This window comes from Hippichthys cyanospilos, chromosome 12, assembly GCF_059441005.1.
Source record: "Hippichthys cyanospilos isolate Australia breed blue-spotted pipefish chromosome 12, RoL_Hcya_1.0, whole genome shotgun sequence".
Classification (NCBI taxonomy): Eukaryota; Metazoa; Chordata; class Actinopteri; order Syngnathiformes; family Syngnathidae; genus Hippichthys; species Hippichthys cyanospilos.
In genome coordinates this window covers 7,188,695-7,212,500 of record NC_142380.1, presented here as the reverse complement: position 1 = coordinate 7,212,500, position 23,806 = coordinate 7,188,695, and the positions used below count along the sequence as shown (strand labels likewise).

Genomic DNA, 23,806 nt, shown 5'->3' with positions numbered 1-23,806 from the left:
CCTGGGAAAACAAAATCGTTTTTCACGTGTCGTCTTTGTCACAGCGAGAACGCTGGATCGCGTTTGACCTCTGGAGTCGCAGCGTATCGTCATCGGGCGACGAGATTTATCGTCGCGCTCGAGAGCGGCCCGGTGACACGGCTAACGTCAGCTGTTCCTTCACCCATCCAGGGATTTATTTGGACTCGTTTCCCACCACCTGCTGGACCTGCTCTCCCTTTTTTTTTTTTTTTAATTCTGCTTTTGGCCTCTGGGAAAAACATCTGGCTGGCTCGCGGGGCGGATTTTGCAAACGTCCTCCCGAAATCGCATGCCGTAAAACCAAAACATTAAGAGCGGTAAACACTCGGCAGAGTCGAGGAAGGCCTCATATTTCTCCGCGGAGTCATCAAAATATTTATTAGAGCGTTTTAAGACGCATTTTATGTCACGCTGTGGTGATTATCTAGGTGATTACTGGCTTGTGAGTACTCGCAGTTACCTAGTGGCAGATTTAGGAGAAGCGGAACACATTTGGAGCTTGGCCTGGAGTCAGACAATACAAGCTGGACTTAATTAGAGATTCCAATTAGGGAAAACATATTGAGTGCCCGATGAGGAACCCGAGTGAGTGATTAGCCGTTTCCTGCCGCCGGTCCGTACCGAGCGGCTAAACGGCTAATGGTTCTTCCGTAGCCATGAATGAGGAGAACGGCGCCTTTGAAGCGGGCCGGCGTTCGCACGTGGTGCCAAAAGGTGCTCCGACTGGATTTTTTTTTTTTTTTTTTGGGAGGGGGGACGACTTTGTAAAATACACATGGCCTTAAACATGTCAGCTCAGATGAGAGGAAGCACTTGAAGCAACCTGGAGCTGCAAAAGTCATCACGGTTTTGGAGGGCAGCGTGAGAAAGAAAAAAAAAAAATAATGATGGAAGTTTTGAAGAGCAAGGTATAAAAATAGGAAAAAAAATGGAGTATTAGCAGATTAAAGGTCCGTGTTAACTCATTCCATACCATTGACGGCAATAGACGTCAAAAGATCCATTTTTACTGGGCTGTCAATGAATTAATTTGATTTCCAAGTGAAATGACGTATTGTAGTAGCAATTTTAACTGATTCAATCCTAAAAACTTTTTTTAAGCGACATTTCAATCCCAGATACTGATGTATAATATTTCCTCAAATATTTTTAATTTTTTTTTTCGAGTGTTTGGCTAAGGGACAAAATTAAAGGCCTTTTAAAGTAATAAATCACTTTAGTACTTACTAACTTAAAGTAATCACTTTATATGGGAAGTACTAAAGTAATTGATTACTTTGGTAATATATCAATTACTTTTAGTTATTAGGACTAATGTAGTTGAATACTTTTATTACTCTTTATATAATAATGAAGTATTCTAGCAATGATTACTTTAGGCGCTATGGTAATTTTTAAATAGTGTTTAAAGTAATCTATTGTGGTTAGCACGTCCGCTTCACAGCTCAGAGACCTGAGTTGAAATCCAGCTCGATCTGGTTTTCCTGTGTGGAGTTTGCATGTTCTCCCCGAGCCTGCGTGGGTTGACTCCGGCTTCCACCCACATTCAAAAAGTGGCAGAAACTTGAATGAGTTTGAGGGGGAAGGATGTCAGTGGAGTACAGTTTTCGACGCTTACATTCCACCCCCCCCCCCAAAAAAAAAAGCACAAAAAATAAAAATCACAATTTCATATGATAGAGTCCTGTTTGCGTGGATACACTCGTGTTATCCAATACACTACATGCATGTTAGATTAATTGAAAGTAATGTGAATGCCTGTTTGCATGCTCTATCGGGTTCAGGTCTGGAGATTCTTTAGGTACGTTATCTTAATTTTTTCATTGAAAAAGACGGTTCCTACAGATCTCTGAGTTGATTTTGCGGCCGCTGCCATCTCGTGTCACATCACTGAAGATTAATGAGCCTGTCTCCGAAAAAGCAATCAGCTCTACTGAATATCACAGATAAGCTTATATGTTGAGATCATGTGCACATCCTTTCTTTCGTAAAGCTTTTCAGCACTTGGCTAAAGGTTAATCTTTGTCTAATCAGTTCATAAAACAGAGACAGTTTCAGACACAGAACACTCTGTATTTTGGGGGTTATGGTTATATTACATTCTACAGTAGTCCCTTTCCTTGTAATGTTTGTTTTTTGTGTATCAGGTTCAGGTTTTATACTACGGTCATAATAAAGTGAATGGCGTGAAAAACAAAACAGCAATAATGTTGCAACTGTAATTTTTCCGGCAATTTCTTGTTGCTAAGTGCTCTACTTCATGCATACGCTTTTTTTTTTTCCCCCCCACCATACATTCCATGCTGCACCCTGTCATCATTGCTGGTATGCAGCATCCATTGCTGCCAGGCATTTTTTCAAAAGCTGGACATTTATTGCCGTTATAATGTTTTATTGCAGGGGAATGAATTTTCTGTTTTTTAGTCTGGTTGATCCAAAACTGTGGACTTGAGGAAAGTTAACCCTTTAAATGTCGCTGATATGAAAACCTTTAAAGCAACTGAATACAATTTCATCTATAGGTAGCTTGACAATTATTTCCACGGTGAAGTGAACTTTTATAACTGGTACTGAGAACAATTTGAATGTGATTTGTTAAATGTGTTATCCAGAATGAATCGGATTTTTTTTTGTTATCCATGTAATGGTGAACGTTTTTTTCGGGTAGTGGTAATATTTGACAAATTGTTTCTGAGACGACTTGAATGATTTAGATTTCAAAAGCAAACAAATTTGTAATACTGGAAATCGGAACGACCGTAGAAACAACCTTTGCAGGGAACATTTCATGGGGACTGAACAGGAAATTTGAGGGTGAAAAGTGTTGAATTTTGGAAAAACTTAGAATGCTATTTAAAATGAGAAAAATAATAGCATGAGTGCCATGAACTTTTGGAATATTTTTAATATGGCACGATGTAAATCGAATGAATTATGCGGAAGGAGATTCATGTCAAAAAGTGCGAGGAATAAGAAAAAAAAATAGAAAATAAAACATGTGAGTGCCTTCAAACAATTGAGAAATTGCTTTTGTAGGCCAGTTTAGAAATCCAGGGCATTCTCTGTTTTCTGTTATTGCTGCCTTATCGCACTTGGTATTGGCAACAAGTGAGGGCAGTGTTATTTCTAGCGAAAGGAACGAAGGTTAGAGCGTTAGCAAAGACGGCGAGCGAAGAGAATATAGGGCTCCTCGTACACTGAGGAATTCTAATGACTCTCCTGTAGGATTTTCCACATCAGCTGGAACTTCCTCTGCGGCAAGCGCTTCTACAAGATTAAGCTTGCAGGGTCACTGGAAAGTTACGCTAGTATGCTGTTAGAACTAATTAGCAATGGTGGGAAGTCCTTCAATCCAAAGACGTGCTTACAGTAAACACTTTTAGAGATCTGGCTTGAATATTTACACCTGGTATTTGAAAATTGTTGAATGTACATTTCAGTGTCTGGACACCTTTGCTGTTTTTTTTTTTTTTTTTTGTTGATCGGTACTTGTTTTCAACAACGGAGTGTCAGTACGTACTTTTGGCACTTTTGCTCAGGCACATGCCAGCAAGTGAATCCAGACTTGGACGTTTGGAGCGACGGTTCAGATAAAGTTGCGTTTCCGAGGTGAAGACGTCCTCCCGACGTGACAAACGCGTGTCCTCGGCCTTCTCTGGTCCCGTGTCTGACAGAGGTAGCTTGAGCGCGTCCCTGACCCCAATAACCTGAATTCCTGCCTGATTGAGTTGCTTTTAAAAGGAAGCCACACAGAGAGCGCTCGGTTGATCCTCACCTTAAATGGGAACACATTTTGGACGTGCGGGAGAGATGATCAGAGGAAAAGATTTCCTCTTTCCGGTGCTCGCCGGTTTTAAAGGACTCCGGGGAGGGAGGCCAAGAGGGAGACAAAAGACAGAAAACACACGAGCGGCTCCGGCTGCATCGCTTTGTCTTTCTAGTTTACATCCTTAGTCTTGAAAAGTGAGCAAGAGTGAAACAATCTATCAATAAATAAATTGTAAAAAAAATCCATCTATCTATCTATCTATCTATCTATCTATCTATCTATCTATCTATCTATCTATCTATCTATCTAGACATATTTGTGTGCATCGTTTATATGACTGTACATGTACATATATAATTATGCACATATTTACATATAATGTATATAATCTAAACACACACACACACACATATGTATATATAGTATATAAATATGTACAATAATGCATCATGCATCTATCTATCTATCTATCTATCTATCTATCTATCTATCTATCTATCTATCTATCTATCTATCTATCTAGCTAGACATATTTGTGTGCATCGTTTATATGACTGTACATGTACATATATGATTATACACATATTTACATATAATGTATATAATCTAAACACACACACACATATGTATATATGTATATAAATATGTACAATAATGCATCATGCATCTATCTATCTATCTATCTATCTATCTATCTATCTATCTATCTATCTATCTATCTATCTATCTATCTATCTATTTTTATATTTACATATATATTTATATGTATATACATACATACATACATACATACATACATACATACATACATACATACATACATACATACATACATACATATACATATATATATATACACACATATATATATATATATACATATATATATATATATATATATATATATATATATATATATATATATATATATATATATATATATATATATATGTGTATGTATGTATATATATAAAATCACCAGCAGAAAAAAATCACCGTACCCTATATTAACAATGTAAAGTAATTCCAATCAAAGTTTTATCGACGAGAATCAAATAAACACCGTTTAACACCCCTTAAAATCTTGTCTCAAAGTACTGTGCTGCCGCCCACTGGCGAATAATATTTATGACATGATTACACAGGAAAACCCGGGTCTCACAGCTGACAATGGCACATTGTTTCCAAAATTTTCGAAATAAAATGTGAAACTGGATCATTTCCCACAAGATTCCTGACAATATCACGCAGAACACTACAGCGCCAGTACAGTGGTTGAAAAATACTGGTATAGAATATTAAGCCGTAAATAATATAGCTAAAAAAAAAACTAAAAAATAATCGTTTAAAAAACTGTCCTATAGCTATGGTTCAAACTTGGAGTGCATCGTGAAAAGTGATCTAGTCACGACACACATTCGCTAACTCCCTTCCCGCTTGACCTTTTTGTGCTCTCGCTGTTATTTCTCCAAATGAAGCCCACGCCGAGAAAAGTAGCACACGCGCACACACAAATACACCCGGCGATCATTACGAGCGTGTCTCGAGTCTGGGCGAACCAGAAGTCTCCAAAGTGTTTCCGCGTCGCCCGCTCGCGCCCCAGACAGGCTGGCTCTAACGACCTGGCCTGATGCTTCAAAGCGGCCCGCAGACGCCATGATTAATGAACGGGACCTGCTAATTTCACCGCGATACCACTTATTGTTTGCATCAAAAAAACACTCTCGTTAACATTCTTCGCTATTTTTCGGAAAAGCGCTTCTAAGGAAGGAGATCTTACGATAACGACAGGAGTTGATTTCACGATCCGAAAGCATTAAGTGCCTTGCTCAAACGATTGGAGCCGTTTGAACTCGAAGAAGTCAAAGCAAACGAGTCCCGCATCAGATCTTGGCCGAAGGGGAATCATTTCCCTCGGCATTTCGGGTTGAGATTTTGGAGCGCGACAAAAGATCGGTTTTCTCTGACGACAGCATGGGAAACGTTTGTCCCCGGGAATCCATTCAACAAATGCAAATTCCATTTTGTCAGATCGCGCCCCTTTCAATTTGCCCGCCAGTCATCGGCGCGCCTCTCTACGAACTTTAAGCACTTCCAGATTGGAGTTGCCCTGTGGCACTCCGCGTTGCGTAATCAATCTCTCTCTGGCTAAAACTGAGTAAGGCTGCATCGCGGGACCCCGGCAAGCCGCTATTTCGTCCGAGATCCAAACGCCGTTTATCATTTTAATGGATTAAGATTTGATTTTGTTCGGGTTATCAGGGAAGTGCCGTCTGAACTTTGTCAATGTTAGAGGAATACGATTATATATATATATATATATATATATATATATATATATATATATATATATATATATATATATATATATATATATATAAGGGTCTTCCCAAAAAAAAAAAATCAGTGGGGTTTGGTTACCTCAAATGTTCTTAACCCTTGTGGCATTATGTTACAAATTACGGAAATTCATTTGATTTTTTTGTTTTTATATCGTTCAACAATCAATGGGATTAAAAACACTAGGGAGCTGAAATTTCCAGCAGATGATTAAAACAAGTAAAACTTCAAAATGCAAAAATTCTGACATTTCTATGTGATTGAAGTTGAACGTGCCAGATTATGTATACAGAAAATAATCATTGTCCAAATATTGGACCATATAAAACCATTATAATTACATATTTCTAGATGCATTTTGATGGGACTTATAACATTGATTTCCTGCGATTTTTGCAACATTCCGTTGAGCGGCGGTCAAAACTATGTCAGCAATATTATGTCAGCACTATATTTCACCTCAAGACAGTAGGTGGCGGTAGAGACCAATTAACGGCTATGTCTTAAAGTGCCATCATCATGTCACAGTCCACAAAGACAAGACAATAAACTCAAACGACGTACCGATGGATTGATGAATACAGATTAGTCCAGTTTGAAAAAAAAAATGGTGGATTGGCGGTGACAGAAATCAGCAAACAATGGACTGATAAACTGACAATTACAGATTGAAAAATTGGCGGAACGCCGATAATGGCAACGGCAACAAACGATGAATTTCGGAACAGCAAGATATGTAAAACGCTCAGCTGTGAAGTGAAAGTCATTCCAGGTCATAAAACATCATCCACGACGTAAAACTGAATTGATAGGTCTTATTTTTTGAAGAATGTCATTTTTGCTTATTAAAATTACCAGTCGTATTGGTACTCGGTTTTGGTAATGGTGACTTGTCTGAGAAAAAGTGATATCGGACGTCCCCAGTTTTTGGGAAATTGTATGTATCGAAAAAGTACCAGTGGTATCGGTACCACTTAAGACTTGAGTACATCGTCATACTTGTGTCGTTCTGAAAAAAATCGAGTGCTGTCAAGTGGTTACAATTTTTTACTAATTAATCAATAAATTCTCCATGATTAAGCAATTCCTGTAAATATCAACTGGAACAAAAAAGATGTCAAAGGAAGTCAATACAACTCTGAATTAACGAGTGTATTTTTCTTTATGTTTTATAAAATGTAAACAAACCTCCAAATGAAGTTTTTTATGAACGATATGAAGTCATTTCGTCATTTTAACTGCAATCTCCAACTGGCCACAAACGTCTCGTAAAGCCTCGCTCAACAAAACAGAGCGCACATCATCCGCTGCGGCTGACCCCCAGCGGGGCCGACGACCCCCCGCGACCTTTGGCCACAGGAAGTGAAAGCTGTGGCTGCGTGACGGCCCAGTGTGACAAGTCTGAGCCGCTCCACACTATCGTGTCGTGTCTGGGAATTTGCGCAACCACAAAGTTACGGCACAAGCTGAATAATGTTAAAAAGAAAACAACAACAAAATTTTACATAGCATTAAAACGAGTCTACGGACCCCTGTTCAGTTAGGGGAAAAAAATGTGACCAAGATCAATTATTTCAAAACTTTTTCCCATCATTCATGGAACAAAAAAAATAAAATGTGTTATGGAATTCAAACTCATGTTGCCATTTCACGTGGCTATACATTTCCGCTCTTCTAATATACACCGTACAAGTCAAAAGTTTCAAAACACCCTCCCATTCAGTGTTTTCTCATTATTTCAAACGTTTTTCATCAATACTTGAGTCATTGACATTATAAAGAAACATTGAAGGAATAATCTGCAGAATCAGACCAAAATAGTGTTATATTCTCGAATAAAGGCCCCTTTTGTAAAGTCCACAGCTTTGAACATATTTTGCTTTTTGATGTGGATGGTGCTCACTGACTTGGAATGACTTTCAGTTGACAGCTGTATATTTTCAAGACTTAGTAAATTGATTTTTTTTAACCTCGTGTGCAATATTTTGGCCATTTTTGGGTCATTTTCATCCACATCATTCTGGCAGTATTTTATCCAAGGGATCGCACACTCCTGATAGTGTGATAACTAAGTGGTTGTGCCATGTTGACCTTTGACTTGTTGTCACCATCTGGATGAAATTTCAGCTCCCTAGTGATGAAATTTCAGCTCCCTAGTGTCTTCTTTCAATGCTCTTTTTTAGTATGAGTTGTAAAGAAGAAGGACCAAGGATGTTTTTTGTGTGGACAAAGGTGTTTCCAAACTTTCGATTGGTAGTGTATATATGTATGTTACGTTATATTTTATTGCTGTTAGGATTACGAGAGGGGGGCAGCCGCTTTCCAAGAATGTTTGCCGACATGTTTTGACAGATCGTGGCGGCCGTTTGGAGGACGCCTGCCGGAGACGCGTCCCGTATTTCAAGTCAGCTATCGGGAACGAGGCGAGGACCGAGCCTCGCCCGCCTCGGGCATGACGCGTGAGTCAGTGGGTCACCGATTTAGTCACCGACTCAAAGTGAGTCAGCCAGGTGCCTTTTTTTTTTTTTTATTCCCTTCATTGTGAAGAGACCAAATCTTGACAAATGACACCCAAAACACAAACAAGGACATTCCGCACAAGGACACGGAGGTGTGGGAGAGAACAAAAAAAATAAAATCCCCTGGCCAGAGGTCTGCAAAAAAAAAGAGCCAGCTTAGGCCGCCAGCCAGCAGCTCGCCATCCAAAGTTTCATGTGAGATTCAAGCCGCACTTGAGTGAATTTGGCTGTGTCAAAACACATCAAGATTAGGGCGCTTCAAGTGCGCCTCATCCCTTCACTGTGTGACTTCAACATTGTTGTCCAATAAAAACCACCATTGCTTTTTATCCATAATTACATCCATTAATATGGATGGATATGGATATGGGAGCCAGCTCATTTCTTGTTTTCCAGCCTTTGTGGTTCTTCTTTGCTGTTGTCAGTCTAGCACATTAAGTGTAAGACAATTTACAGACACCAAAATAAAATAAAATAAAACACTTCTTCTATTAATCTATGCTTGGTATAATCAATCGCTTGCAAAGCATTCTGGGATGCGCAATGGCATGACGGCATTCGAGTAACCAACTGTTATCGCAGAGGGAAAGGCTTACTCTGATTGGCCAGGAAATCCAAGTTAGACAGTAAAAAAATGAAAAGAAAAAAAAAACATTATCTCCTAAATGAACTCATTCAATGCCAGAGACGTATTTTTACGTGTTTTTTAAGAGTCCAGACATTCAATCCCCGATACTTTAGTTCTAAACTGATACTAAAGTACATTAAGGACATTCATTTCCTGGTACTTATGTAAGTATTGAATGTCCGGACTCGTGAAAATATGTCCTTGGCATTGAATGAGTTAAGTTAAGCAAAATTTTAAGCTTCAATTTTGTTTAATGTTACTATTTCTGAAAAAAAGAAAGAAAAAAAAAACAGTAGAGAGATACATAAGCACGCTCGAATCACAATGTTGTGTGTATGCCCAGTAGACATGATTGCTGATTTGAGTCTAGTGCCAAGGGAACAAACACTAGGCATTGCGGCGTGTGATTAGTTTATTTTGTCTTAAGCTCGTCTACTTCATTTGGATGATTGACTGCAAAGATGAGCTTTTGCTTTTTGTTCACGGCCGAGCGAGTACTGTTTCTTTCATACGTTTTATTATTTAGTAGGATGATGGATTTAATTTTTTGGGGGGAGGCGAAGCGACAGACCGACAATTACAATTTGATGGAGCATCGAGCACCGACGGGTCGGCAAAGAAAAAAAAATATGGTGACCTCTGTGGTTGTCGGGCCCCGCTGGAAGGCCCGCTTCCCCTTAAGCCGTCTCAACATTGTAAACTTGACAAGCACTTTCCGCGGCCTAACTTGAGCCCCGTAAATGTTGAGCGCAGGTTACATCGACCCGAGGCCAAGCATCTGGCAGGTGGGATCAACAGGCTATGAAAAAGCCATCCACCAGGCGCCCGTGTTGTCACAGCAAACACGCGCTGACAGCGCCGGCCCGAAAACACAAAAACACCTTCTGACCGTGGCAAACATGCTGACACAAACGTAGAACGCTGGCTTACCGGACGACGGGCAGGGGCGCACGCGCGCGGGCTGGGGAGGGGCGCCGCCCCCCCGCCGGCTGCTCGTTGCACTTGCGCATCCGCGCGTCATCTTTTAGCGCTCACAGCGTGCGGGAGCTCCCAGCTTCCTGTCTCCTCTTCGCCGATCGGGAAGAATCCATCTGCGGGCAGGGGCCGGCTGGAGGCGACTCCTCCTCGTCCTCTTTCCGACCCGCCCCCCCCAACCCCCCCGAGGGAAAAAAAACTTTCTGCGGCCTTGATGTCCTTCTCGTCGCTCAGAGTCTTGCGCAATCTCTGCCCCCCTGGTCAAGAGCACAGAAGGTGTAAACAGTCAAACCAGAGCGGCGTTTTGGAGTTTACAACAAATCATTAGATGTGATTAGCGGTCCGCAGCATCCATCAGTCATACTTTAGATTTTCACATCATTCCTTTCTTAAAGACCCTGCAAATGGTTGAGAGCGACATGAAGAGCTGGAAAAATGAAACATCGTGCTCAATTAAAGGGACAGCGTTCCCTAGTTTATGAAGGGGGGGTGGTTTCCACACAAATAACCTCAGTAACTGAAACACGCTTTTTTTTTTTGCTTTATTCCCTTTTATTTGATCGTACTCAATTCAACAGCTGTTAGCGACAGTATACTCTTAAAGTGACACTGTGTAAGATTTAGCTAGGACAACAGGAGGGGTGTGTTTATTGCTGCATTTACCGTAATGTCCCTAAAGCTCCCAGGCGCATGCAAAGAAATTACACATACTCCCGGGAAGTATGTGGAATTTAAGGGCATAACGGGAAATGCGGCATAAACATTTCTGTCCGTAGCTATAACAGACATAGCGACCTCCGGAGCCACCCCCCCGCCCCCTCCACCATGTAATATAATCTAATAATAATTAGACCAACGATTATTTTTAAAACATACTAATGGTCGTTAAGAACACATTTATTTGAGTTTATAATGATTTAATTTAGTCATTTTTAATGAAAAATAGACTAAATCTTACACAGTGTCATTATATTATATATATATATATATATATATATATATATATATATATATATATATATATATATATATATATATATATATATATATATATATATATATAAAGGGATAGTAGCATTCCCTCGTTTATTGCGGGGTTACGCTCCCAAAAATACCCGCAGAAATTTTTTTTTTTTTTTTTGCTTTGTTCCCATTTTTAGTTTGAGGTAAACCTTAGACTAATAGAGCTGATCATAAATTAAAATCCATGTAGTAAAGTTTGAGTTTTTTTTAAATAAATAAATAAATAAATAAAATTGCTTTTTTGAACTGAGTATTAATCCTAGTATCGGTTTGAAAAAGTTATCGATGCGGTGTCACGCTTTACAATATTTTAACAAAATAATCGCAACATTTTTCTTGATTAATCACATTTTTCAACTACTTTCTATTAGTTGAGTGAAATCTTTTTGGATTTTTTTCCTGACCAGCTTTCTAGCAAAGTTTTAATTTGAAATTAACGTCCATCTTTGTACTGGTGATTCTCCTCTGCAAATTTAACAGAGGTCAATACAATTGTGTGTGTGTGTGTGTGTGTGTGTGTGTTTAAAATGTACATTCATCTCCAAATTTGACTTGGACAGCCTTTCTTATGCCTAACGATAACTATGTTTTAATGAGGCGAAATGGTTTAAAAGCCTGTGGGATTGGTAAGCTTAAATTACAAATGTTCATCAAGTCTTCACCTGTCAGGAGTTGAGGTCTGGGACGTATCCCCCGTGATAAATGGGGGGTGCGCCGTACAGTTCAAGAGTCTTGAGACATCATTAGCTTTGTTGTTATTAGGAATAATGGCACATGCTCATTACGGTATTTCTGTTTTTCCTTTGGAATACAAGCAGAAACAGCAAAGAGACAGCAGCACATTCGTTACACTTAACGTGCAGTTTCCTCACTCTGCGACTGGCCATTAATCATGTATTTTCATTTTGCATGAGATTCATAAAAAGTACAGCACAGAACAGTGAGAGCATATTTCGGGGGGACCCGGGTTGTAAAGTAGGCCAAGCTTCGTGGGCTGGCCGCGATTCAGGCAATGGTCGCCAAACCTCGGGTCGGGGACCTGCACCGGTCCATGGATCAATTGCTTGATTCCTCTTTTACGTATTATATATATATATATATATATATATATATATATATATATATATATATATATATATATATATATATATATATATATATATACATAAAAGTATATATAAGTTGAAACGTATTTTTCTCAAAAGATTTCAAATTGCCAACATTCAAATTGCTGGAACTTTATCAATTTTGTAGTGTGAGTAGCGAGAGTGTAAAAATATGCATTAGTAATATTATACATTTTTTGGTTGTTTTTTTTGTTTTTGCTTTTGCCTTGGCAATATTATATCCTTTGTAAAATGTCTTTGAGAAAAGCACTATATAAAAATAATGCATTTTTATTAATATTATTAGAGATTCATTTGGCAAAGTGTTTACTTTTTTAGTGCTTCAAAATGAATATATATATATATATATATATGATAAAATAAAAATGTCCTTACCCCAATATTTCTACCCCAATTCTTATTAGCAGAAAATGATGTGATTGATCCCAATCACGTGATCGGGACATCCTTAATATTTACCCCCTCCCTATCGAAGTGCTGACCTGTCGGCGGTGATAGAAATCTATCCCAAGAAGTGTGCACGGAAAAATTGTAATTGGAAAGCAGATGGGTAAGAAACTTAACAAGCAGCGGGAAACCTATATTCAATCTAATTGGAGTATGGGATGGAAATTAAAAAAAAAAAATCATGTACGCACGCATACACTCCTCAGACATGTACTAAATATTTGTCCTCAATTTGCTTGTGAGCTGACTCACATCCAACAAGCATGGTTTCATGTGATGAAGCTAACCTGTTCAGTCCTGCCTCCAATCAGCGTGGATGCTTTGACGGGGGAAAATCTCGCAACTTCCACGCACGGCCTTCGACTCAAAGGTGGTCCCCCCCAAAAAACAAACAAACAAAAAAAAAAAAAGCTTCAGAAAGTGACAAGTCCTCTCATAAGGCCAGCAATTACGCCAACCGGAGGAGACTCCCGAGCGCGGGCATCCAAAGTGAAGCCAAGTGTTCCTGGAATGGCCTGGGGTTAAAAAAAAAAAAAAAAAAAAAAAAAAGTACGCTCTGCCTGTCAGAGAGAAAGTGGAGCGCGCCGGTGGCTGCTTCAGCTCTTGTGACTTCTCTCTCAAGTGTGCACGGCTCATGTGTCTCCTTGTTCCTCCGGGGGAGGAGAAAAGAGGCAGGCGAGGATGGGAGGGAGTGGGGCGTTCACTCAAGCACCCCCCGCCCCACACCCAGGATTCACCTGCGTCATGACGGGATGTTGCTGCCCGCTATCTTCCAGGGGCGCGTAAAGGGGCTGTAATTGTCGATCCACAATGAAGGGCTGTCCCAAAATATGAATGGACGACATCTTGGGCCTTGCACGTCACTAGTACCCCTCCCAAAAAGGCTAAAAGTAAGGGCGTATCCTATAAATAGTAACTTAAAGATTATATTATTTTTTTATTCGACACGATTCAAGTAAGATTGATCTGTCACCTACATAAGCTGAGTTTTGAGGCACAGTGCATTTTTATATCGGGCGTATTCTTATAATAATATGAAGAATACTGTATGGAAACGAGCTAGAGGGTAGAAGTCAGTTAGCTGCATTAATTGCCTGTTGCAGCTTACAGCGGATTGTTACGCCATTCTTCTCAATTAAAAGAAGCGAGCAGGCTGAACCAACGTCTGAGTCCATCCTTGTTCACACACAGGAATAGCTGGGCCAATTATCAGGGCAGAGATGCACCAATATGGTGGCAGCTGACCTGCTAACTTTGCAACAAAACACAAAAGAAAGTTAATTTGAAGTTTAAAATTTGATTGACAGCTGGTCATTTTGTAGAAAATAGTTGTTGGAAATTTTAAACAAGGAAAATTAATTGCAATTTGTTAAAAAATTGTAACAGAATTGGATTTTTTTGTGTGAAGCTAGGAACGGATCAACTGGGGCTGAGTGGGAGGCGTATTGGGAGATATTTTTTGAAAAGTCATGTTTTTTTTTGTTTGTTTTTTTTAATCAGAGCCCCAAGTTATAGATAATAGCGATGCATTTTTTTATCAATTTTCCAGAATTTAGGGGCAAATGGCTAAATTAGTGACCTAATGACACACAATCAAGTCCAGCCGAGTTGCTGCTCCTCTACTAAAATGTTGCCATATCACTTCATGCAAAATGAATTAATCAAGTGACAATATTTCCCAAAAAAAACAGTGGAAACACATGATTAGGTGCGAATTCATAACACCTTACTATCATATTGGAAAATAAAATCATCAATACTACATGTATGTTGGTAGGGAGTAAATAAATGTAAATAAAATGCATCAGACTCACCAGAGCACTAGAGGATACAAAAAAAGCTGATGTGCCAGGTGGTGTGCCAGCTAGCTGGCCCTGTGAGGACAAATGAGCAATCTGATTGGTTAAAACAGCAATCTCTGTTTCCAATATGATGTCAGTCAACCCTTGTTTGCGATTTTGTGCAATCCTGTGGCATTTCACATCAAAGGCATTTCACATCAAAGGGAAGGCATTGAAATAAGACACCAGGGAGCTGAAATTTCACTCAAATGGTGACAACGGGTCGAAGTTCAACAATTACAACCACTTTGTAATTACACTTGCAAGAGTGTGCCATACCGCTCAATATTGCGAGAATGACGTGGAAGAAAATAACCAAAAAATGCTTCAAAAAACGCTTTTGAGCAGCAATACTCTCCCTGATCATTCTGAGCAGCTTTGATTGACATAACAACACCTAGAAGCTGAATTCTGATTGGACAAAAAAAAGAACACAGTACAGCCAAGAGAGACGATACGTGCTGAAGAGAATTACTGATTACAGCGTCATGGAACATGTGGACTTGCGCCAGTCCACCTCGCACACAACCACGAGGCACTCCCTGCACGGCAAACACGGGCGCACAAAGGCTGGGTAAACAGGGCCACGCTAACCTTTAAAAGGCACAGACAAATGCTGGGAGGAACCCTGCTCTGCGCCGGCAGGCCGCGACAACAAGTGGGTGACATGCAGGAATGTACGGGCACATCATACCCGACGAATCACGCGGGACTTCACAACACTGTGTGCACTTGCGGCACCTAGCACCGTTGTCTACTCATCCGTAATTATCACACTTTGATTACAATTTGAAGCTTTGCATTGCATATATATATATATATATATATATATATATATATATATATATATACTGTATATATATATCATGTCAGTGTTATACTGTACAATAGGGAGTCATCAATTAGATGCAAATGATGTGATTGGACTGATTTTCAATCATGTGATTAGGACATCCCTAATAAAAAGTCTTTTTTATGGTATTGCAAGCAATGAAGCCTGAGCATTAATATCAAACATTAAAGATCATAAAACAAACTAAACAGACATCATGATTTCATAAGTACATCATACACAAATGCTGTTTTTTAATTGTTTCTTAATTGCAGCTGTATTGTATGTAATTAAGTTAAATACAACTGAAAGGTATTGAACAATGTACTACAGCATTCAAAAAATGAATTTAAGCCCACCCTGATGCTTTTTTTTAATTCTTAATTATGAAGGGACGAACGAGAAGCATGTTTCAACTGAAATTGAAATCCATTAATTGACCTTTACAAATAGTGCATGGATGTCAACTAGTGCATTTTCTTCCCCCCTCATGCAAATTTGTCTTATGCACATGCAGAAACGTGGAGTCGCAGTTATCAACTAATGTACGGCTTGACCTCACTAAGTAACGCTGTTGTTCTACTCGTGTGCAGGAATTTCATACTGTTGCGGTAAAAAAAATAAACATTTGTTGTACCTTACTGCACACTCCTTGTTCTACCAGGGCTGAGATATCAACCAGTACAGTCGGTATAGTTGGCTGGCTCCGGAGGATATAGCATACGTGCTGACTTAATTTATTTCCAGTGCGCGGCTCCTAATGCTAGTAGCGCCATAAGGGACAGCATGCGGCTAAAAATAGTCTGAAAGGAATGGCGCGGCAGAGGCCACAACATGTAACAAGTGAGTCAACATCATCCATCAGTGGAAGCCATCAACTCGCTAAGTGTTGTTTGAGGCTTTGGAGCGTGACGATGTTTGGACAGTCACCTCATACGTCATAAAGCTCTCCAAAAGAAGAATGCAAAAGCCTTGCATAACGTTGCAGAAGTGGAGAATTTCAGGTCAAATTTTGCCCAGCGCGCCCCTAGAAGCGCCACTGGCGAGTCCCCATTTTCCGTGAGAACTTTTGTTCCTTCCCTCAGAAGAACATTTTGGAGGTCAGAGGTGACCGATGTTGGACGAGATAGGTTAACAATGTCTGCTGTGATTCCTCTCAAAGGGCTCTAGGATGGCAATGCAGTCAGAGTTTTTATATATATATATATATATATATATATATATATATATATATATATATATATATATATATATATATATATATATATATATATATACATACACGCACACACACAGTACATACACGTGTACATTGTGTACACTGTATTTCTTTTCGAAAAAGGTCATACTTTGCTACCATATCACGTTACTATGTTTAAGTGAGTTCAGGAGCTACATTTATTTATTTACAAAGTAGTGTTTGTACTTCATCTTGTGGCACCTTGGTGCCACGAAACTATGTTGGCGTGAGTTGAAGACCTTCGTTTAGACTTTAGTGCTTTGCTGCCATCTTGTGGCATCTTGTTGACTAGGAACTAAGTCGACGTGAGTTGAAGATCCTTGTTTAGACATAAGTAGTGCTTTGCTGCCATCTTGTGGAATCTTGGTGATAAAAAACTATGTTGAATAGGGTTGAGGCACTTCGTTTAAACAAAGGTAGTGCTCCGGAGCCATCTTGGTGACTACGAACTATGTTGACATGTTGAAAAACCTCGTTTACACGTGAAGTGCTTTGCTGCCTTCTTGTGGCACCTCAGTGATATAGAACTATCTTAAATAGTGTTGAGGCACTTCATTTAGACAAAGGTAGTGCTCCGGAGCCATCTAGTGGCATCTTGGTGTCAAGGAACTATGTCGATGTGAGTTGAAGACCTTCATTTAGACACGAGCAGTGCTTTGCTGACATCTTGGTGATATAGAACTAAGTTGAATAGGGTGGAGGCACTTCATTTTAGACAAAAGAAAAGCTCTGCAGCCATCTTGTTAAGAAACAATGCTGAAAAATAATTTTTTGGCATCTTAATGCCAAAGAAATACATTGATAAAGAGCTTCCTTTAGGTAGAAGTAGTGCTTTGGCTCTATCTTGTGGCATCTTGGTGCCAATTTCATTTAGGCAAAAGTAGTGCTCCAGACTATGTTGAGAGTTTAAGAGCTTCCTTTTGTGTGTGTTTGTATATATATATATATATATATATATATATATATATATATATATATATATATATATATATATATATATATATATATATGTAAATAAATACAGACCACCTAACAAGCGGTAGAGAAAAAAGGGGGGGGGGGGGGGGGGGTTCTCACCATTCCACCGCTTTTTCTAAGGAGTTGAGTTTCAGGCCTGGAGGTCACGGCCTCTTTCTTGCAAGTCTTCTGAGAGGAGGCGGGCCGGCGAACCTGTCGCACAGAATAAAAGGCCCAGCCACTGAAGAGGTGCAGGCACGTCGCTACGGCCGTCTGCCGGACTCGCAGTTGGCCGGCCACGACTTCCCAGGTGGCAAATATCCTCTGGCATCATCCCACCCAGTGGAGCTGGGAAAGCTGTTGAGGAACCACAGCTTTGAGGCGTGACATTCCTTTCTTCACCCTATTAACAACAAAATAGCTCAGTCCAATATACTGGTGTATTTTTTTTTTTTTTGCTAACTGTACTTTAGTAGATTTTTCAGGTTATATAAGGGATACGTTTGTAAACATTTACATTGCAAAACATCATTTATCAGTTCTACTCAAGTGCTTTTGCCACCTCTGGTCCTCTAAGCCCCACTCGGCCTTCAGCATTTTGTCCTCCCACAGCTGGACAGGCCACACCCTCCCTCCCTCCCTCCCTCCCAGAGACACTCATCTGGTTTGTTTAAGAGCTCCACGTGCGTGTGTAAACGACAGCGAGACTTTCACGACTCCAGCTGACAAGTTGTGCGTTTATGGAGTGTGTGTGTGTGTGTGGGGAACAGGTCCCAAATAGGTCCCTCAAGGCCACTACCATGAAACCAGATCTACCTTGCTATACACAAGGATGGGATCACAACAAAATAAAGGAATGAGGGTAGGCCAGCGGTGTACAAAACTTGGCCCGGAGGCCATTCATCGCGGCCGATCATCAAAATATTTGTGGCCCGTGGAATATGCAGAAAATATATTTTGACAAAGTCAGCAATGCTATTTAAAAATAAAAAATGTCTGTTAGACACCATTAGAAGTGTGCGTCACCACCTTTAACAGAAAGCCTTGACATTGCAGTGTTTTTTGAATAACTAATTTAGATAATGTGTTTTTGCGGGCTTTATTGATTTTTCCGTATTTAATAATATTTAATAGGAAAAAGTTCGGACACTCCACTGGGGGAAAAAAGGCCAATATGGAACATTTGCGGTATAGAGAAACAAATCCCCAAATCAGTCAAAAACAAATGTCCATTACAAACATTTTTTTATTGAGTTGCAGAAAGCAATTTACACTTTGATTCAAACACCTTCAATTTGATCACTTGCCATCTATGATGCTGAAAAAAAGTCAAAATAATCAACATGATTTGACTGAATACATTCGACTTCATCAAGGAGATTTGGGCCCGGTCCACCTGAACAACTGCATGGAGGGGAGGGGGCATTTGAATTAAAAATCTGTTGAGCATCAAAAGGAGTACAAGACCAAAGTGGCACAGCGTCAGTAACATGTCAGAAGGGACCGAACGCTTCCTGCTGGTGCGTTCAAGGACACCGGCCGAAAGACGAGGGGGCAGGTTTGAAAGTGATGTTTCATGTACATCAAGTGCATTGGGAAATTTTTCAGTAACTAAGGAAGGACACATTAAGGATATTTGACCTTTCAACTGCTTGGTTAAAAAAAAAAAAAAAAAAAAAAAAAGCAATTACCTAGCCAAGCAATTACCTCATTCACTGCTGGCCCAGTTAAAACGACGTCTACAGCCGCTGAAATAATTTCAGCGAGACTGGGATGTTTTATAATCTGTCGCCTCTATAATAATGCACCCAAATGAGCACATTTGATTGAATGGACAAATCAACCACAGGAACAAAAGTGACTATCAGTAACAATAGGAAGCAAATACACTACTCAGAAAAAAAAAAGGTGATTTTTGAAAATGGATCAAAACTGTTCCAGAACAGGAGTGTCCAAAGTTTTTCATTCAAGTGCCACATTCAATTTGTTTTTATTTTTTAACTGATTAAACATGTTAAAAATTAATCATCCAAGCAATTAGACAGTCTATATGAAGTACTTACTTGGGAAAAAAAACTGACTTTAAGCTAAAGGTGACTTTTGAACACATGCATTTTTCTCATGTTCCAGGACTGAACATTATTTTATTTTTGTTTTTTCGTGAGTAGTGTATTTTACAGCAGTAGCAAGTGGAAAGTGACAATGCAGTTTTGTAGCCAATGGCTAAAGGCTACCATAAGAAAAAAAAAAAAAAAAAAAGACAAACCAAGTGTCTTGAAAGTGTCCCGTAACTTATTCACTCTCAGCGCAGTCAAAACGGACCTTTAACGTGTATAGTCGTCAATGGCAGTGAAGGAGTTAATTGGACACAGACGCAAGCGGACGAACACAGCTGATCTCCAATGGAGTGGACCCAAATCTCCCAAATGACGTGCAGCCGACGGATCAAAGTGGATCAGCGGAGCTTCTGGTCATGACTTCCCAGGAGATGAAATGTAAGGCAGTGTGAGCGCCTACTAAAAGTTTTCTCAAAGTTCCGTCCGCCATCCTTTGTGAGGAACGCGGGATCCGAGCAAAACGTGCCTTTACAGTAAGTATGCACTTCCACAAGCGGAGAGATACAATGAAGAGGTGAAAAGACACCTGAGAGCCAAACATGAAGAATCCTTTATATGATGATGATGATGTCGTTGCTATGTTGGCAAGCGAAGCGATATTTGGACAGTCCTGCCTTGAGATGGTTGATTGTGTTCTATCGATAATGGGACGCAGAGCAGTATGAAAAGACTCGAGTCAAAAAATTAAGTCCTGGATTGGTAACATTGCAATATGAAAAGATTCGCGAGTCGAAACATTTGAAAACGAACAAGCCAACAAAAAAAAAAATGTAATTACGAGATAGTTAACTGCGGTATGAAAAGACTCAAGAGTCAAAGCGTGATTTCAAAACAAACTTAAAAAAAAAACGTTATTCCTGTATCAGTAACATTGCAGTATGTAAAGACTCACGAGTCAAAACTTGATTTGAAAACAAACAAGCCAACAGAAAAAGTCATTCCAGGATCGTTAACGCTGCAATATGAAATGACTCGAGAGTCAAAGCGTAATTTGACAACAATCAAGCCAAAAAAAAAAAAAAAAAAGTTATTCCTGGATCGGTAACACTGCAGAATGAAAAGACTCAAGAGTCACAACGCAATTTGAAAACGAATAAACCAACAACAAAAAATCATTGATGAATTGTTACCACTGCAGAATGGAAAAGACTCTTGAGTCAAAGCGTGATTTGAAAACAATTATGCCAACAACAGAAAGTCATTCATGGATCATTAACACTGCACATTGAAAAGACTTAAGAGTCAAAACGTGAAAACAAACAAGCCCCAAAAAAAAAAATCCTGGATCATTAACGCTGCTTCTGCCACACAAATCGCTGCAATCGCGCACGGTCAAGTCCAAAACAATTCAGGGCTCCCTCGAGAAAAAAAAAAAAAAAAAAAAGCAGGCCTGCCTGTGATCCAAAACGCTGGGTCTCAGTGACGAAATAAATAACAAAAACAATATAGATCTATTTTTGCACAATCATAACGTGTCACCGATTTGTGAAGCACGACGAGAGCTGCAGCAACGAGGAGGATGGAAGACCAGGCGACGTTCGGTCCGGCCCGGAAACAAACGTACGCACACATGGGGTTCGCCTGACAGACATGACCAATCGAGTTGGCAAAAGAAAAACAACCGACCTCTGCTTGTTTTCACTCATCACAGCCCATGATTCCACCTGCCACCAAATGATCCCGGTTCCCATCACGGAGCCCCAAAATGATTTAAAAAAAAAAAAAAAAGATCATCTAGCTCTGCCAGTGACGTATAGTGATAAGCAGAACGGAAGAATCTTCTTCCGCTACATGGGAGAAGGTCCAATTATTTATTGGTGGAGCTAACTCATCATATCAAAAACGCAAGGTTTCACATATTTTCCGTGCCGTTTTTGGTTCATGTGTGAGTTTTAACGTGACAGAATAGCAGTCCAAACTGATTTCAGCCTTTGTTTACTTAAAACTTCAAAACTACAATTTTGAAATAGGAACTAACTGACTCAAGTGAGAACTACAGAGGCCCGAAAGTCAAAATTTCATTTTTTTTCTTTATTTGTATGAAAAGAGACCTTTACTGAAATGTGATAGTCTAGCAGTTGCAAATTTGATTGATTTTAGTCTGTATCAAGTTAGGAACTGACCTAGGTGACAACCTTAAATGGTCAAAAGTCAGAATTTTTGGTGTATTTGGCTGAAGTAAATGTAACAAGGAAACTGATCAGTGAGATGTGGCTTTAAATGGTCAGAAATCTAGATTTTTGTTTGGTGTTATGCTATGAGATGTTTAATTGTTTACAGTAGTCCAAATTAACTCTTATTTCAACTTGGGAACTGACTTGGATGAATAACGTTTTTAATTGGTAGGGTGCCACAAGATTGATCTAATCTAATATAAACAGTTTAGCGCTTTAAAAATAAATATTAAAAAAAAAAATGTCAGTCGGAACCATGGTGAAAGTCAAAAATTCAATATTTGAAAGTGAGAACTACGGTGGCCCTTATCATAAAAAAACAAACAAAAACCATCTAATTTTTGTTTTTTAAATGTAACGTAGCAGCTGAAGTAATATTGGCTTTGGATGGTCAATCTATATTTTTTTGTGGTGAGAATCTATTTTTTATGTAACAGCATAGGAGTCAAAATTAATTTTAGCATTGATGACTTAGTGGCCTGAAATGGTCGAATTTTTTTTTTTTGGTTTGCCGGCATGAGAATTGTTTAAACTGCAAAAGGTCACAGTGTAGAAGTCAAATTTTCAAATGTCTGCCTGATTAGCTAAGAAAGTGACAGGATAGAACTATGCTGGTCTTAAATAGTCAAAAGTGGACACTTTTGGTATGGTCTCAAAGATTTTATCTAAGAAATAACGTCACTTAAACAAAAAAAACAAAAATTAAAAAAAATATTTTAGCCTGTACCAGACAGGAAACTGATTCAAGCGAAAACGACATTGAAATGGTCGGAAAGCCACAGTTGCTTCAGTTGGTGGGCTATTAGATTTCTCTAAGAACAAATATGTGCCTTGGCTCAAGGATGGTTTCTTTCCTAATTTGGGCGCGGCATCCTTCAATGAAGTGAGTGAAATTGATTATTAGCCACTGACACAGAAAAATGACTGGGGTGGTGAAGACAGTGGCCTTAAAGGGTTAAAAAAAAAAAAAAAAAGACTTTTTTCTAACTAATGTGCTTCGGCGCAACAAAGGTTGGCAAACAACATTTTAGAGAATCAGATCCAATAAAATGATTGGTAAAACAAGGAGTGAAGGACACTTAAAAAGAAAACGCCAGCGCACACGCTTTTGTCAAATCTAACGTAATCAAAATAAAAAGTTTTAAGGGTCTTCCGAGAGGATCCACGAGCATGTGAGCGCGGACGCTTTTTCTAACGCTCGAGTGGAAACGGGCAGATGCGACAAAACGGGGGAGGGAGGGGGAGGACGCTGCTGCAGCAGCTCGTTCCAAAGTCAAAATCTCTTGCTATTTACACTGAGGAAAGTGGAATACATTCAGGCAGCAAAAAGGAGAAGAGCGCCACCTCTCCTCCGTTCGAGGTACATTTGGCACTGCTAATACTCGGCCCGTCCCCGCACAGTCTCCGTATTGGTTCGACGCTCAAGCGTTGGCGCGTCAGACAGGAAGTGGGCGGAGACAACCGCGTCGCCTCGCGCTTCAATCGGTCGGCGTCTTTGGTTCAGAAGGCACGCGTGTGTGCACGTCTCCACTTAACTTTGTGTTTGGAAAGCAATCTTCTTTGATATGACCATGCCCCCCCCTCCCATCACCCTATAGTGTGGAGGCCACCTGGACACTTGCAGGAAGGGAGGGGAAAAAGACAAAAGCGGCCATTTGTTCAGATGCCGTTGGTGAGGTCCGTGATGACGTTGGCCTTCACTAGCTTGCGCAGGAACTCTTTCTCCATGGGTATGTTGTGCGTCCAGGACTGAGGGAATCAGAAAAACACAAAAAGTAAATTCACAAACAATTATT

At 39.7% G+C, this 23,806-nt stretch overlaps 2 protein-coding genes across 4 annotated transcripts in view; both read right to left on the bottom strand.

Annotated features, from left to right (window-relative positions):
• The window catches only part of artnb (artemin b), a 22,858-nt gene extending 9,392 nt beyond the window's left edge, over positions 1–13,466 (bottom strand). The window contains exons 1-3 of one of the 2 annotated variants that reach the window (XM_088429827.1): positions 13,137–13,466; positions 11,938–12,076; positions 10,208–10,509 (exon numbers count right to left, since the gene is read on the bottom strand). In XM_088429827.1, the coding sequence (XP_088285953.1) occupies positions 10,208–10,298 (91 nt within the window). In that variant the 5' untranslated portion in view covers positions 10,299–10,509; positions 11,938–12,076; positions 13,137–13,466. The remainder of the gene's footprint in view (positions 1–10,207; positions 10,510–11,937; positions 12,077–13,136) is intronic. The other variant, XM_088429826.1, reaches the window with a different exon arrangement.
• A 5,481-nt stretch (positions 13,467–18,947) lies between these two features.
• Positions 18,948–23,806, bottom strand: part of st3gal3b (ST3 beta-galactoside alpha-2,3-sialyltransferase 3b) — a 34,484-nt gene continuing 29,625 nt past the window's right edge. For both annotated transcript variants that reach the window (XM_088429939.1, XM_088429941.1), the window contains one exon: positions 18,948–23,759. In XM_088429939.1, the coding sequence (XP_088286065.1) occupies positions 23,670–23,759 (90 nt within the window). In that variant the 3' untranslated portion in view covers positions 18,948–23,669. The remainder of the gene's footprint in view (positions 23,760–23,806) is intronic.